Source organism: Temnothorax nylanderi, unplaced genomic scaffold (genome assembly GCF_030848795.1).
Source record: "Temnothorax nylanderi isolate EJ_2023f unplaced genomic scaffold, tnyl_v1.0 TNYL_tig0361_pilon, whole genome shotgun sequence".
Lineage (NCBI taxonomy): Eukaryota > Metazoa > Arthropoda > Insecta > Hymenoptera > Formicidae > Temnothorax > Temnothorax nylanderi.
This window is the reverse complement of record NW_027249423.1, coordinates 158,747-177,285: the sequence shown is the minus strand read 5'-3', so window position 1 is coordinate 177,285 and position 18,539 is coordinate 158,747. Positions and strand designations below refer to the sequence as shown.

The 18,539-nt window shown below is 37.3% G+C and overlaps 1 protein-coding gene across 1 annotated transcript in view; it reads right to left on the bottom strand.

The window, feature by feature from the left end:
* Positions 1-206: 206 nt before the first annotated feature.
* LOC139781765 (protein CEPU-1-like) overlaps positions 207-18,539 on the bottom strand; it is a gene marked incomplete at its 3' end in the record, with an annotated part of 102,913 nt that continues 84,580 nt past the window's right edge. Inside the window, exons 3-5 of the mRNA XM_071720641.1 lie at positions 6,529-6,736; positions 509-667; positions 207-335 (exon numbers count right to left, since the gene is read on the bottom strand). Of these exons, the coding sequence (XP_071576742.1) occupies positions 207-335; positions 509-667; positions 6,529-6,736 (496 nt within the window). The remainder of the gene's footprint in view (positions 336-508; positions 668-6,528; positions 6,737-18,539) is intronic.

Sequence of the window (18,539 nt, the reverse complement as noted above, 5' to 3'; positions counted from 1 at the left end):
TTTTCGTGAATTTATAAAAGATGAATAAATTTAGCAGAATTCGCCAAAGAAGACGCTATAGAAAAGATTGATAGAATAATGCCGATACATTGTGATTATATTGTTTATAATAGTTATATAACTATGATTTTTCTCCGAATGATGTAAGAATGCCGCGTTAATCTTTGATAGATTATCGCAATTTGATAAGCATAGAATGTACTTACAATCGACCGACACTTTGATCTGCTTGCTAACCGATGGTGGTATACCGTTGCTAGCGATGCATAAATACGCGCCCATGTCCAATCTCGAAATCCGCGCCATTTCCAGCGTTTCGCCCTCCCATTCTGCCACTGAAATTGTAACCGTTCAACATTCATTACTTGTCAATCGACTGTAGTTAATTATTTCTTATTCTCACGGTATATATTTTCAATTCCTTTAAATTTTTAAGAGAAGATTAATGTATGTATGACCGTTTTGTCTATCAACACAAAGTTTCGCCATCAAATTATATCGGACGTACCAGATAAAGTTTTGTTGATCGAGATCTTGGAACCGTCGTCTCGCTTCCAACGAATGTTAGGTGTTGGGCTTCCGGTCGCTTTGCAGGTAAGACTTACATTGGCGCCCTCGCGAACGATCGCATCCGATGAACTCTGCGAATCGTCAATATTCGGCGGCACTATAACAACAAACATTAACAGTTTTAGTTAGCTACGGACAGTACAAAATTTATAGACAGAATAGGAAATGAAAGTAAGACACATAGGCAAGGCGCAGTATAAATAATGCAATTGCGTGAAATAATTTAAAGTGCCATTATCCGTTAAAAATTATACGGCGAATAGTAAGTACAAATGACATTTTTTATGTAATACGCATATATATGTATATAGAGACCCATACATGTGTATTACAATATACACATAGATACATACAATTGTTCAATAAATTCGTCGCTCTCTCTCTCTCTCTCTCTCTCTCTCTCTCTCTCTCTCTCTCTCTCTCTCTCTCTCTCTCTCTCTCTCTCTCTCTCTCTCTCTCTCTCTCCTCTCTCTCTCTCTTCTCTCTCTCTCTCTCTCTCTCTCCCTCTCTCTCCCTCTCTCTTTGCATATAATATAAATATATTACAGAAACGCGCTTTTTTATTGCATAAAGAGATAAAATGTATAAATCAAAGTCACAGTACAGTGATCGATTATATTATTGATAACTCTTTAATTGTACCATGACAGCAATATCATTGCACATTTCACATTTGTGTATATTGACCACGTCGTCACTGCTCTTGAATTAAACGGCTAACCACGTGTGTGTGTGCGTGCGCGAGAGGCGTATAATTCAATTATAATGTCGTCGTGGTAACGAATAATATTAGTATATGGACATACGTCGTCTGCAACGTCGACGTTGATCAACCTGGAAATGCAAGTAGCTAGGATTGGTTGACATGTTTAAATGGACAAATATCGCGTTGCTTATATGCAAATATGTCGCATCAGCCGAATTACTCATCTTCCTCGTATACTAATTAATCAATCAATTTATGACGACTGACGTATCAACGAAAAACACTCACGTCACTTCAATGTGTTTAACATTTTCAGTTGTCATTACAAGACGATATATCGCCTTGTATTGAATATTTAATCCATTTTCTAATTTTCTGCAGTTCAGTGATACTTAGTATTTATAATTAAATACATGATTTATCATACATACGTATAAATAAAATGTATATTTTTGAAAAATCCTATCAGAGAGTAACTTTATATTTATTACATTTATCTTCAATAATTCTTTATCATATTACAAATAATTCTTTTCAGTTATGACTCCGAAAAATAATTTATTTCGATATTGTAGACAAACAAATATCTATTTCAATACTCAAAATAAGAATTTCAACTATATTAATACAAATTAATTAATTCAATTTAATCGCATTGTACCGTAGTAATATTGTTTTATTTGAATGAAACTATTTAAGAATAAGTCCACCGCTCTTTGTAACAAAGAAGTCGAAGAAATCTAGGGCAACGTAGAATTATAAAATTATGGAATCTTGGACAGACAAAAAGAAGCTTTCTATCATTAGATATTAGATTTAAGACTTATAAAGTGCACCGGGCAGAATGGAATCATGCTAGCGAAACAAAAAAAATATAGCTTCAAATAAATAACCCGCAGGATGGCAATATTCATCGATATATGCTGAAATAGCAGTGATTACTTTATATTGTACTACAAGTGTGACAAGTCATTTATAGACTACATATATAACTTTTCCACACTATTCGTGTCTTGCAGTCTGTAATGCTGAATATTCGAAAAGCTTTCTATCTTTAGACAGAGAGAGAGAGAGAGAGAGAGAGAGAGAGAGAGAGAGAGAGAGAGAGAGAGAGAGAGAGAGAGAGAGATATCGCGGATTTCTGAAGTAATTCAGGTCATTACAATTGATTCTTGCAAGCGGTTTAACGTGTATTACAATAGAATATATATCCAAAGAGAGAGATAAAAAGAGAAAGAAAATTAAAACTTATCACAATAGGCTATTCCTCATCATACAAGACAAAAAAGATATTATTTTATATAACTTTATATAAATGAAAATAGTATAATTGAATAGTTGCTTTAAATTAACCATGTTCGATAATATAATTAACTGAAGTAGAATATTGCAATATGCAATACATTCGTATATATTTCGATATAATACGTTTTTCCAGTACTGTTCCTTACGTGTTTTTTTTCGTATATATTCATTATAAGAGGAATTTTCATGTTGTATAATTTGCATTGTTATAACGGTCAATTGGATAAAATGGCACACTAATTTTTAAACAAAATCAATGTTCAATCAATTAGAGAAAAATGCCATTTACAGTCCGGCGACTAAATCTTGGTAGCCTATTAATAATTAAATTGTATACTATTTCCAAACTCAGTAAAATGCACGTCAATTTTTTGATTGGTCTTTAAAACGCAGCTCTTAGTTAGAACAGTACATAAATCCACGTACTTAAATCGATAATCAATTTAAATTTTTATGCTAATGAATATCCTTATTAAATCACTGTAAAGAATTTATTGCAAAAAATATCATCCTAACCAAGATTCGAACTTGGACCTCCCTACGTGTGTCACGTGACTTCCGTGACTAAAAATTAATGTTTCTTTTCTATAAAATTCGTTGCAACATACCATCAAATAGAAGAGTAATCATTAATTAACTAGAAAAACGCTTGATATTTAACATCGTCTAATTCTTATAATCAATCTCCGAACGAGAAGAAAATCCGCCTCTTTGTCCGTCAACAGCCGCGTGGTCACCGCGTACGTACGCGGCCAATCCTATGAATTACCGCAGGTGTCCGCCGATATCCTGCATTAATGCTAATGCGGGGTGTTACCGAATTGTTGAACAAGGGCAGATTGAACGCGCGCAGGGGAGGGGGAGGGGAGGAGGGGTGCGGTCCGCCCTCACTCTCGCCATTCTGCACGCCGTTATACTGCAGTCGCGTAACGGTCTGTTGATGCATTATTCAAGCGCAAACGCCGCCTCTGCCGCGCGCGTGTTGCCGCGCTGTTGTGCGTTAACTTGTCCTAAACTCCGGCAGCACAACGTTCGGGAGACGTCGGGAGGAGAGATCACTCGACGATGCTCACCGGAGACGGGAGTCTTGAGGATAAACGCACGGGCAACCACCCTAGTATTTCGAACGTGCAACAAAAATATGCGTTACGTGTAACACGCATCTAAATATTCGCATATATTGACAATTCTAGACAGGACCCCGTCGCGCGCCGCTTTTTGTCGGGTTGCCAATATCTCTTTCGGGGATCTCTCTAGAAAAATAAGAATGCCCCTTCTTTCGGGAAAAATAAGAAGTCGATCTCGATTTTCAATTTTTAATAAGAACTGAATTTATAATTGATGAAAACGCTACTATAATGATGTTATGCTGGTGAAATTGATAACAATGAAAATTTCTAATATAAAGAGAATCTCAGGATTGCAAAAAGGTTTCTTTCCGCGATGCAAGAAAACGTAATAAATTGAATAGATACGTTATAATAATAAATTGATGAAATGTGTTGTCATCCTATTGCTGTAAAATCCTTTTAAAATGTTTTGTTCCGGCGAGATATTGTGATTATTGATTAACAACCAAAAGAGAAAGATATATACTGGGATGATTACTGAGGTTTATCGTGAATGAAGTCATTGTGAGCTGTAGATTGCTAATTATAGCATACCCTTAGGGAATCTAATGTCATGTTCATATCGTATCCTACAATATACATTATGATACGCCTCTTGACTGATGTAAGCGCATAGTTTATGCGCTTCATAACTTCATTCATGGAGAATATAACGCAAGATTTAATTACAAGGTACATTTGCGATCAACAAATGTTCGTTTTTCTTATAAATAATTATTCAACAAATATTATAATTATATATTTCAAGATATTCATCAAAAATATGCAAAATGAGAAAATATTTAAATATGAGAAAGTATTTAAAATAAAACTTATTTTCAAAGAGAAATATTTAAGAAATAGAAAAAAATTACGTTATTTGTTTAAAAAAGTAAATAAGTTGTGTTTTATTTGTCTTATAAAATAATATTAAAATACTAAGAAAGATTTTTCTTGCTATCTGTAGCTTCTGAGAAAATAGTTCGTATTAATATTACGTGTGTCATAAATATAACATAAAGAATTAAGAAATTGTTAGCAACTGTCAAAGACAGAGTGACACAGTGAGTGTTTGCTTTCCAATTCTGTCGCGGCTTCTTTACTGGTTAAGTAGACCAACTTGCTTCTAAATCAAATAAAAGTAGTCTAAGCTTCTGATTTATTTAGATGGTGGTCAACCGCGCGCAAGTGACAGATCGAAAAATCGAGAAAGAGGTCCAATAACTAAATAGGGCAGAAACAAGAAACGTATAATATCTGATGTATGTTGGTCAGGAAGTTAGCAAATATATGACGAGAAATATGGATATTTGAACAGTACGATATTCTTGTAACATTTTAGTGACGCAAACCGTCTTTTTTCAATTCTTTCAATTTTTCTCAATTTATAAGATTTATACATGTGCATTAAAATGTGACACGATTGGAAAGTTTATTTGCAAAGAATGTTTCGAGTTTATTTTTTGTTATAAATAAAACATAGGACAAGTAAAAAAAATGTTGTCAGTAAAAGTAAAAAATAGAAAGAATAAAAAAAGAATACAGAAAGCTACATTTTAAATCATACAAACGTAGACCTATTGTAGATCGTCGTGCTACAATTAACCTTTGTTCCCGATAAATCCCAGTAAATCCTGTTTTTTTCCGAAAAGATATCGTTTAAACGGCCGGCCATTTTGCAAAATAAATCGGACGATTATCTCGCGCGACAAATGTGAGAACAGATAATACTTAAATACATTGGCGGAAGCTTGTTACGCGCGATGTAGTCATGGCAGATCGTCGTTGTGTCGGCTTCATCGGGATTATCACGAAGTGTCGAGAGTCGAGAGAGTACCGCGAGGAGATCTTGCGTGTGTTTGTGCGACGGAGAGCAAGAGTCCCGTGGAAACAATTAATCTAGCCCTCTGATTACTCCACACCGACGCATCCGTCCCCTCATCCCCGGTATCGTTGCTCTCGCTTCAACGGTGGCTGCAGCCCAGACGTCAAAACTCGAGATATTAATATGTTCTCTCAGCTAGCAGAGGGATGGCGACCGTCTCGAGATCTTATTGATATTCCCTCTTCTGATTAAATTATTATAGTTCTGTTCTGCTTTTCCATGCAAAATTAGCAGGAACGGGGATACTTTCGCTCTCTAAGCATAAATCTGTTTAGACGGTTGCGATAAAATGCTTATGTTTCGTTACAAACTTCGTAACTTCGGTAAACTGACTCCATTACGCGAAATGAGATTTATTCGAAGTATCTAATGGATTCACAGTACGATACGATAAGGTCGTAAATAACAATGGACCATGGCATGTTCTCTGCTAATGGCGCCGCAGAATTAACGTAAAGCGTATGAGAATAGTTCTTTTCTCCAAAATAATAAAATATAGTAAAGTAAGGTGTACTAGCGGAAAAACGAAATTCGTGGGTTTATTGACTTACAGAAATAATTAATTCTCATAAAAAATTAATAATATATATACATGGAAATATGTATTTTTAAATAAAACATGGTTTTAATCCCAAAAAGAAATCAATTTTCTGATAATAAATCCGAAACAAAAGAGATCTTTCGATATCACTATTAATCCGCGAAACATATTTCTAATCTTTTATATATAAATTAGTAATTTTGTGAGAATAATATCAAAGTATTTTGTTCTCTAGAATTAAAGTGGTTAACATGTTTAACGTCTACTTTGTATTAATAAGCAACGTCAGAATATAACTGTTTTAAAAAAATAATAATGCGAAATAATAATAATAATGAAAATGCTAAATACTATAACGTTAAGCGATTTTAACATTATAAAACTGATATATCGCATAAGCAGAGCCCCTTACCTACGACGTGTAGATAGCCATATTGCGTTTTGGCGGCGGCAGTGTTAATCTGGCACATGTACTTTCCCTTGTCCTCCTCGTGCACGTCGTTGATATGTAGGAACCAGGTCCTGTGCTTATCGTGCGACACGGATATTCTGGGGTTCCTGGTAATAACGTGATTCTGTACCGTCAGGATAGCGCTCTTGTCGAAAAGCATCCAGGCCACCTGAAACGAGATGGATATCACATTATACATCGTAAACGCAGTTCGTATATCGATTATTACGAAGTTGCTGTCCGTTCTTATAACGATATTCCGCAATATCATTTCCATTAAAAGTTATGCGTTATACAATAGTATTTATAAAACGTCATTTCCTGCCTTACTATCTCATTAACGTTTAGATCTCGAATAAAGATCGCAGGAATGGTAGATCGTAAGGATAGATACATATATATCCTTTTTAGTTTTTAGTTGCGCTAAAATTCAAGGCGGGTATGGCGAATAAAGATGTACAGTAACGATATAAAGGAAGGAAAAGAACAAGGAAATATAGGAATGAGATTCGCGAACGAGACGGATGATCAATGATGCTTTCAAGCATGGAGTGATCTACAAACCTACTATGGTTATATAGATATTCGCCAGTGGGATAAATCGCTCCGGGACTTCGAGGGCATATGTACTAACGTGCAATGTATATGTATATAGCGCGTTGTGTGATATGCGCGCTTTATGTTTTATACGAGCAAAGTTTTCCGAGAGCGCACGATGACGCTGTGCAGACCAGTAAAAACTGGTCCCCATAGAGAGAGGCCAACCCGGCCATTTCTCTCGTTAAATGACCGCTTATTGAGAATCCGGATGGTTGCATTCTGCATAGCGTCGTTGAATAGCGTCGATTGTTATTGTCGTTCGAAATATGTAAGTTTTCCAGCCTCTCTGAGATGGGGGAAATGGAATAAGAAACCGGAGGCGGAGATAAGTAGAAAGTATCGCGACAACGCGGGATACGGAAGTGCTCTGAGATATTTAGCCGATTTTCCCATTCACGTCGAAGAAAGTGAAGACCGAAGTAAGGTAACAAAGGGAAACGGGGAGGGGAGGAGGGTAGAGAATAAAGAGAATTCTGATCTCTCATTCGCTCGCTGCGAAAAGTCCCTGGAGAAATAAGAAGGGCAGCCAGTTCTTTCGCCCCAACACGAGGAATGTTGCACCTCAACATAGCCGCTCCCTTTCACAATGTGCAAATGCGCTGTTGTACAGACAGGCTATATCGCGAGATCGTGATAACTCTCGGCGCGGGCGCGGCGTCGCGACGCTAATCCGTGATGTTCGCGAGAGCCTTGCCAGAGGTACGCGCGACGAAAGTAAAAGAGAACGGCTCGCAAAAATTTTATAAATTGTCGTGATTTATAAAAATCACAATTAGTATTATACTGTAATTAATAACATACAACTATAAATATTGTAATTATAATATTATTTACGGAAAGAATAAACAACACACAGGACAGATTTTCGAAACGTAGTAATATTCCTTAAGAAACGTGAGAGGACCCGAAGTCTTCACGGCAAAGCCACATAATACTTAAGTGGATTTACCTTTTACAATCGATTAACGCAATAGGGGAACAAAGTTCTTCTACGGCCGTAAATCTCGAGGAGCATAACTATTCGCTTCTGACTCGGAACTAAGATCGTTTCGCAGTCGTTTCTCGCGTCTTCCGACCGTAACCGAATTTTCGTCCACCATTTATCCAGTCGCTCTTGCACCGGCGGCTGTCGGCGGTTATCTTCGCAGAGATATACGAATCTCGGCGGGGATTCCCGGCGTCGCGTCGGTGGGATTGCATGGATACCGAAAAACGCAGTTGACACTTTCATCATTTGCCTTTTCGCGGCAACGTATCAATTGTTCGAATTTCACGGTGACAACCTCGCGTTGCGATTTATGTACAAATTCCTTTTTTTTAAATACAATTTAATCTTTTTATGTCTTAGAATATATATCTTACAGACGTATTTTTTTCCATTATAATGAGATAAAAATGTGCAGTTGAATTTATTTTATAACCATTAAAAAAATATAATGAAGTTTACTTTGTACATAAACTATATAGGCTGTATTAAGATAATTATTGCGTGATCATAAATTTTTTTTGCGAAATTTTGCTTTAAGTTAACATATTCACTTGGGAAAATTTATTGAAAATGAAGCAAAATTGTTAAATGATCCAATACTTATCGTACATTTAAGAGTTTTCTCAACTTTGCAGCAATAACGTTATTTCACAAATCCTTGGAAAAGATCCAAAGAAAATGAATTATATAAGGTTGGGCACCTATGCTCTTTACGGAACAATAAGAGCCCTTAGCTCGATTCGTTTGATCCTTCTCATTGGCATACGGATAATCGAAGGAAATACTATTGTATTCTTTATTTCCTTTGATTGTCATTTCTAATAGGAATTGCATTGAACTTGCTTTTTCTCGAGATTCTTATTGCATTCAATAAACACAGAAAAGAAAGAACAAGAAAAATATTACAGTACGCAATCAGTCATGAGACAGAGAACCCCATTATTAAAAGTATAATTCTCAACGGCACCAGCGCAATCTCCGAGCAATGAGAAGCCAATTTTTCTGCCTCTTATCGATTTCTGCTTCGTCACTTACGGTGACGATCCGACGATGTAAAATCGGTGTTCCGGTGTTAAGTTTAAGACGTGATACGCAGGTGACACGAAGAGCTATGAGGAAAGCAAGTTCGAGTGACCATCTTTCCGACTCGTAGCTCGCTTTCCGATGCATCAACATGCAAGCCACACCAAAACTAAGATGGATGCGCGGGCGCGCGAGAGGGGTTTGCTCTAGGAGTTTGTTCCCCCAAGAGCCGTGGCACGAAGCATTGATTCCTCAGCGTGAGAGGAGAGTTACAGCTTTGTTTACTACGAGGGCGACGAGCTCAGCGCCGTCCAGTCTGGCCTGGCGCTGGCTATACTGTCGGTGTCTTCTTTTCTACCACGTTCTCCTTTCCTACTTCCCTCTCTTTCGACCGGTCCGTGACTCCCTTTCCCTTCCCCTTTTCCACCCAACGAAACGTCTGGACCGGGAGACCTATAGTTAACGTCAAGATCAACTCTCCTCGTCCTTTCCAACGTTCTTCTTCTACGCGAGTACTCCATGGTCCCCGTGTACGCAAACACATTCACCAGGCTAGGCGGTTTATATAGAACCGTGGAAAGCGAAAGAGCGGCGTGGCTGAGCCAACCATCTCGCGCACTCCCTCCCGTCATCTCTCATCCCCTTAGCCATTGTGTATGTGGAAAGTTGGACCACATTCCGGCTGAATGTATTACAACCACTTAACCCGCAAGCTGTCGAGACCTTCAGACCGGAGAATCCATGCGGCGTATGAACCTCTACTGAGGCTGATAGTTCGCTTAATAGGCACATTAAGCCCACTGATGGTTAAGCTCCGGTGAAGCGATTACATAAGTGATACTTTTTACATATAGAAATATCAGATTGATGCAAAAGATTTTTTGTCAAATCTGCCAAATAAAGTTCAAAGCAAAATCACAATAAAATCAAATTGAAATTGTTGCCACTGACTTCAATAAATTCCTTTTTATTTGAAAAGAATATTTTTTTAATTTTCTTTTTAAAAGAGCTCTCTGAAATTCTAACTTCATTCAATACAAAACTTGACAGAAAAACAAAGAATCTTTCGTCACAACTTAATATTATTTATAGTAATTTACGTTTAAGTTTATTTATAAACTTACACAAAATTAACTGAGAAGGATCAACTTTCTCGAGACTTTGTTTTTCATTATTCCCTTTTGTTTATTTTACTGGACCAGGGGAATGCATTAACGTTTTGAATACTCACGTCGCATTACAGACAGTTTATTACTCTCGCGTACTCCGCGAGAATAATAAACGCGTACAAATACACTTGTCTAGACATTGGAAACTATCCGAATAGAAATTTACAACGTGTAAAACAGCGCGAAAAGTCAGTTTAGTCAGTTAAGTTCGTCGAACTTTCGCTGTACTTCTCTGTATAAAATTGGATCAGGTTAGCACTCAAACTGTCGAAAATTCGGACCATTCGATCGTGTCTTTCCTTCTACAGCTTGATTCAACAAATTGACTACAATAAATTGTCTCCTGACACACAATCGTTTTGTGTCGGAATTAGATTTTCTTACAGTTTCGTTTATACGATAACAATGTGCTACGTATCTTATTTACGTAAAATCTGGATTTCTTGATCCTTTAAATTAATAAACAGAGAGGTAATAGTGAGGTTCGGTATGCCGGCTTGCGAAGCTTCTTCATTAGTAGACCCTTCTTACCTCACCATGCTTATACCACACCATGCAAGAACTTAGGACATCTTATAGATAAATGTATTAGGACCACTTATCCCACAAGCTGTCGGGTGCTTCGAGCTTGTAGACAACCTCTTAATTATCATAGAGCGTTAAGCCATTGCGCAGGCCGGAAGTACGACAGTACTGCCATGAGTGCTAAAAGCACCTAGAAACTTCGTGTCAAATACTGTAAATAGGCGAGAGTATCTCGCACGGCAGGCAATCCATGTGACACGAAGTTTCTCACTGAAAAAAGAAATGTCTATATTACGTTAAATAATAAACGAACAATTAGCAATTTCTAGACGATTGTTTGCAGAAGATTGAAACATCGTTTATACATAGTGAACAGTAAATATAAGAATAAGAAAGAAGAATAGAGAGAGAATAATGAAAAATATAATATCAATATTAGTTTTGTATACATATAATAAGTCACTTTGTTTAAACTACATTTTCTGTATTTAAAATAAGAAAGTTATGTATATGTTCAAGGTTGAGAAAGATAAAATGGACAAAATGCAGAAAATTAAATTAAAACAGGCTTAATATTTTGTAAGTTTTGTATGAAATTTTGACTTAGATAAAAACATTAAATATTAGGTATACATATACGTATTAAAATTATATTTTTTTAATTTTAGTCTGTCCATAATTCCATTATGCCTTCGTTTATGTAAAGTGTTGATGTATTCGTAGATACATATACATACTTGTTTTAAAGCGTATGTGCGACAGATATAATATTTCAACACGTAGCGCCTCGCATTTTCAATCAAACAACCGAGTGCCATAGCTGGATCATAACGGCAGAGAACCGGATGCTGCTTCTTGTCAGCCAGGAAGACACCGCGCTAGCGAGAAGCATTGCGCGCCGCACTCGCCGCCCTCCGCTTGTCAACACGTTCTTTCTAGCGTTAGTTCGAGCGTTCCCTCGGTTCCGCAGTGCCCGCCAGTGGAAACGCAGGGTGAGAGACGTGATTCAATTTAAAAATCATTCGCTAAGTGCTTGGGCTGAAATATCTTTCTTTTTTTTTTATTCGTGAAAACACATCGCGCCGCGCTTCTTCCGGTACGACCATTTAGCTCGCCCGCTTTAATTCACATTGTCCTGGCGGACCCCCGTCGGTCGTGAATCCCCTTCGACGTTTCGACGCCGAAATATGGACGGCCGCTCGAACCACTCGCTGGCAACGGCCACCGAGTTGCGGTTTAATCGTCACGTAGTCCAACGATCTCGCAGTACGCGTTCACTTTGCGAAGAAAAACGGAAAAAATAGAATGCGACGCGACGAAGTGTGTTTGTCCACTCACCAGCGAGAAACGTGTTATCGAAAACGTTATTGCGTTTAAAGAGAGCAAGCGAAAAAGTGCGAAAACAAATAAACGGGGGGATGTTTGATGTTCGACGACATCGGCAATCATTTCGTAATTAGCTGATTCAATCGCATTTCTAGAACTAGGTGATAAGATTCTGATTGCGATTAAATAGATCACTTTGGCATTTGTAATTTCATATTTCTGTATCTTAGAGGTAAAGAATTGTACCTCGAATTTTTGTAAAAAACAATCAATACTTTTCCCAAAGAGTTTAAATTGTATAATGGCAAAGGATCTTCATTATTACTAATTCCTAAGATACCATATTTAGAAAATGTCGTACTGGAAATTTTCATAGAAATAATAAACTTTGAACCTTGTTTTCTCTAAATTTATAATAATGGAGATATGATTTTTTATCTCTAAGATATAGATTTATAATTGCGATTTGATCAAGGAACTCGAATGAAGTTTATCTTGATACATAGCCCAAGTTCTATTTTTCTCGCGTTTCAATGTAATCGATTCTTGAGACAGAATTACATGCATATGTTAATAGATTTTAAATCTTTTATCAGTCGGATAAAAATTGCATATTACTTAAATGTACCCTGTGGAAGTGATTCAAAAAGAGATTGCATTAGATGTAATTAAAGAAAACAGATAAGTTAAATATTCCGCTGAGAAACAGAACAATCATTCTCAAAAAAGTCTGATTTAAAATAGATATTCAAAGTGTTATAACACTAGGACTTACGGAACGCTATTTTCTGTTACAGCCTAAATGACAATATCATATAACAATTTTATTACTTTTTGATTCGGTAATAAAGATTGCGATATGCATTTGTTTAGTCTTTTTAAAACTTGATATATCAGCGGTTATGAATATCAAAATGACTATCAAGATTCATCTATTGAATTATTTTACACCTTGAGTTTTTTAGCAGAAATGCGTTTATAAATGGACAGACATATAGAGATTTTAAAACGCTGACATGAATATGTCAGCGATATTAAATCTAATATTCATAGGAGGAAAGTTTATTTTCGTTTCCATCGGAAAAATATAAATAATATATATCAGCAGTTCATTATTATTATTATCATTTCCTTCCAATTTGTTACGTCCCAGACCAAAAAGACATGTGAGTTTAAATTAAGAAAAATGAGATTAAACGGCGATATATATGGCGATTTATATAATCTGATTTTCTTTAATTACTAAAATAACACAATTTACTTTTTATGATACAAATATGTGACATTTTCTACAAAGTAACAATAATAAATTGATTTGCATAAATATTTTTTTCGATCAAAATGAAGGAACAATAGATTTTATTTTTCAACTAAATATTATATCAATATCTGATAGATCTTTTTAAAAAGGATAATTAATCAATCATGTTCATTAAAAAAGAGCTTAAATAATACGTTAAGCTCAATTTTAACGATCTGTAATTTGTGTCAGAGTTCAGGATAGAAATCTATTTATTATACATAATATATTATATATTAATGTCACATAATATATGAGAACTATTTGAAGAGGATCCGAATTCAAAATATTTTATATGTACATATAATAATATACATATATATTAAAATACGTATATCAAAGTACACGGTATATTACAGATACAATTCTGTTCTGAAATCAGATGGAAATTATAGATTGTTTTAAATGAGCTTAATACTTCACTAAAACACTAGCTAAAAGTAATAACGTATGTACGTATATCCATTAATGATATACATATCATTCAGAAAAATTCAAATAATATTTCCATCGAATTTCTTCAAACTTCAGCAGAACAGAACGGAATCATTACCTTACATGCGAACGTATCCACGAAGCGAAGCATAGATAGCGGCGTGCCATAACAGCGCGTTCATCGTGGCTGACTTTGCTATGGCACGCCGTTTTGCTATTTAATACTATCATAAAAATTCTACCAAATTAAATTGATACTTAAAGAAAAGAAATTATTTTATGTCTAGACATATTTATAATTCATTGAATTATTATTAAGCTATTACATAATTGAAAATGCAGAATTAAAATTATGTCTAGACAAAATATTAATTCTGAATTTATTTTATGTTATGACATAAAATTTTTTCGGGAATTAAAATTATGCACATAATTGTAATTGCCGATTTTGTATTATGTACATAATTTTAATTCTAGAATTTGTATTATGTACATAATTTTAATTCTAGAATTTTTATGTACATAATTTTAATTCTTGAATTTCCATTATGTACATAATTTTAATTCTTGAATTTCCATTATGTACATAATTTTAATTCTTGAATTTTCATTATGTACATAATTTTAATTCTTGAATTTCTATTATGTACATAATTTTAATTCTTGAATTTCCATTATGTACATAATTTTAATTCTTGAATTAAATTATGAATTATTATGTACATAAAAATTCTATGTTATATATATAAGGGTATATCCCGAACAACCGATATAAACTGTACCTTTCTCTATGTATGGCACGCCGTTTTGCTATTTATTCATAAAATTTTTATTTTGAATTAATTTTACGTGAATACATAATTTTAATTCATTTTTATTATGTTATGACATAATAAAAATGGTTCAAAAAAACTATCTACTTCAGTTTAAATCAATTACTGAATTTTTATTTTAGACTAAAAAATCTTATTAATAAATAGCAAAACGGCGTGCCATACTTTGCGTCACGGGAAGCGGGGCGGCGTACACCTATTTTATAACACACGGTGAATATTTCGTAGCGGGGTAGCGGGTGACGATTGACCGTTGACTCGACGCTCGGTGCCTTGCGGCGTACGGCGCGTGTGTACACAACTACACAAGGTCAGCGCGTTAACGCTCGCGACTCGGTCGACTCGGAGCGGGGTGGGGGAGTGGGGCGCGTAGTGGCGTGAGACGCGCGTCACACCACCCCAATCCCCATTATCTCTCGCGACTCGCGACCGCGACGGGACGGGATCGACGGGACGGGATTGACGGGAAGAAGGAGCGCGATCGCCGCGATTATTTCTCGTGTCACACGAACGATTAGCCGAACACCATTCGCTTAACAAGCGGTGTCGATTGACGCTTCGTGCAAATGTCGGGACTATGGCTTATCGAAGCAGGTAATCGAGAGTCTAAAGCTCGTCTAAAGCGAGAATCGTAACAATAGGTATAATGAGAAGGGTAATTATTGCCGCTGTACTCAAGTTCCAGACTTTTCTAACGATATGCGAATCCGCCTCGAACTTTCCTTTGGTTTAAACACGACGTAACGTATACGTGGATCGTTGAATCGGACATCTTCATTATTTTAATCAAATTAACGATATGTTGAGCAGTTAATTGTGACCGTACCTTGCTGATTATATAGAAGCGCCGCTCGACTCGGAGCTCGGAGGCGATGCTTCGTGTCCGCGAGACGCCATTAGCGAAATAGCGATCGGACGAGCGGGAAGAGGCGAAAGTGACGCCAACGCCAACTTCGCTCCGATATCGCGCGGCATCGGAGCGAAGGCGGTTGGCGACGTTGGCGTCATTTTCGCCTTTTTCGATCGCTAATGGCGTCTCCAAATCTCGCGGATGCGAAGCGTCGCCCGGTCGCCTCCGAGCTCCGAGTCGAGCGGCGCTTTTAATCAGCAAGGTACGGTCGTAATTAACCCCGTGGCCGTGTATTGACAGTCGTTAACCGTGTAGTATAAATTCGATGTTGTACGGCGGTAATTTATTAAAACGAGCACCTGGCGAGATTCGTTCGGTCGGAGCTTACCTACTACCTACTACCGTGTGGCCGATAAATGCGATGAACGCTGCATCACGGTTATTGTATCTCGTGGATATATAATTACCTTTAATTTCGACTCGCGCGTGTTTGCTTTCTCGCTTATATCGTTGTAATGCGGAATAATACGAACGCTCGACAACAACGATAAGTCCGAAACACGAGCGAGCGTTCTCTGAGTTCTCTCGCTCGATACGCGCGAGGGAACGAGGAGCGGTTAAACGTTAATGTCGCGGCGCGGCGGCTGCCGCGTGAAGTTGGCCGTGCACTTACCGAATTTCCACCGTTATTCGAGATTCCTCCATTACGCTAACTTACGTTACGAGGTGTCGAGCGGATCGTGGCGTCGTGCGAGATCGTGATTCTTTGCTCCCCCATCGCGACGCGGTAAAGTGCGCATCGAATGCGATTAATGTCGGGAGTGCCGCGCGATCGTCGTACCTCGCTGAGCAATGCACCGAATGCGTGTACTGTCGTAATTAACCCACGCTGTCGCGAGTCGCGAGTGTTGTGTGAGTGCCACAGGAAGAGCCAGCCTCGCCACGGTAGAACGCGAGAGGAGGAGGAGGTCCGGGCAGGGGCATCGGGCAACGGCGGGGCAACCGTGAGGTAATTTACTGAATTTATTTCATTTTATTTATTATTTTTGGTACTTATTCATTTTACAAGCGCCACTAAAAAAAAAACAAATGTAATACATACATATGTATATATATCTATATATAACAGTAAATTTAATTACTATTACTTCAATAAATAATAAATAGGCTAATAATTGCTATACTCTCAAGTAGAAAAAAATGGAAGTGGCGCTCACATAATGAATAAGTCCTTATTTTTTTATTTATTATATTAACGATCTATTCCTGCATCTGTATGTTGCATGACGTATTCCATACGCGATTTGATATCATTGTGGAATGTGACCTATATACAAAAGATTTTTAAGATTTAAGACATTTAAAGTATTTTGTAAAATTCATTTCATATTTATATATACTATCTAATATATTGATATAGACTTTATAAATAATAAATATTGTCGCAAATTATATTTAATAATAACCAGACCAATAGTTATTATTTTTGATATATTAATTATTTTGAGTAAAATGTAACTTGGAATATTTGTATTTTACAGATCAACGTTTACATTACAACTCCGCTGCGGATCGTATCGGTGAGTGAATTATTTTTGATTGTAACTTAAGCCAATGGATCTATGGAAACAGTATGAAACACCTTTATTTCGCGTTCGCGAGCATAAAGCGTACAAGATCGTGATTTACGGAATCAATGAAAGAATCTTAGTAGAAGGTATCGCGCGCGCGCGCGCGCGAGAGAGAGAGAGAGAGAGAGAGAGAGAGAGAGAGAGAGAGAGAGAGAGAGAGAGAGACAAATAGTAACTTCTCGTTAGAAAGAAATCGCGCGATTATTTCATACGTTGTACGTGTAAATTCGCACGTGTCAGTCTATATGCATTTTTGTGTACCTTTCTGATGGATATTGGAAAAGTTGCGCGCGACATCCTGTAGCTCAAATCACCCCCGATGGAAGGAAATGTCTGCTCGACTGCGCCTCTTTCGCGTCTCGCAACAGTTATCCCGTAACTTTCGTTCTTCCTGTAGCTGTTTTCGTATGTCTTTCTCTTTCTCTCGCACTTTCATAACAACAACGGTAGACGCCAACTTCGGGACACGCCTGCTCCACTCGGTCGTGAAAACAACATCGACAAATATTTTGATTTACAGCCGCGGTCCGAGATGTTCATCATCCCGCACGTACATTATTAGCGACAAGCGCTGTGAGAGAGTTTTTGAATAAAGACGCTCCGAGAGTCCAGCTTGGATCCAATCGAATTTAATTGAACGGAGAAGTTCGGGATAAGTTTAGATAACTCCAAAATTCGCAATTTTGCAAGTATGCGCGAATCCGTGCTTCGACCTGTCCTTATTTCAATCAATGTTTAGTAAGCACCGTGCAATTCGCTTGGAAATCACCGCGCGCCGGCCCGTCGCGTCCGCATAAAGTTATTCGCAGTTCTCGATAAATCGTCCGCTATCCTCCGGCAGCGATCGCGATGTATTAATCCGCATACATCCCCGATCGATGTCTGGACACGGGGAGCGACATACTCGGTTAGGTATTCAGGTTTCCCAGATATCTCGCCGTTCGTGTAAATTCATCGTCCATTCGGACACCGACCAAACGAGATCTTCGGCATGTAGTATTAGTCCAGTCAAATTAGACATTTGAGCTCGGAAGTGAAGAGAGATTTATGAAACCTTTTTAGGGTTGTTGGGGGGATGTAGAAGAGCTTATTTCTGAGTTTTCGGGTTAATCGGACCGATGGGTTTTTAAGGGGGGGGAGGGGGAATGAAAAATTTCGTTTTTTCGCAATAACTCGGCGAATTTTGACCGTACATGATTGACTAACCCCTCATTTTGTAGCTCTTTTAAAGCCCTACAATTCATTTCGTGAAGACCCTAACTTAAAATCAAGATTTGTCGAGTTCTAGCCGG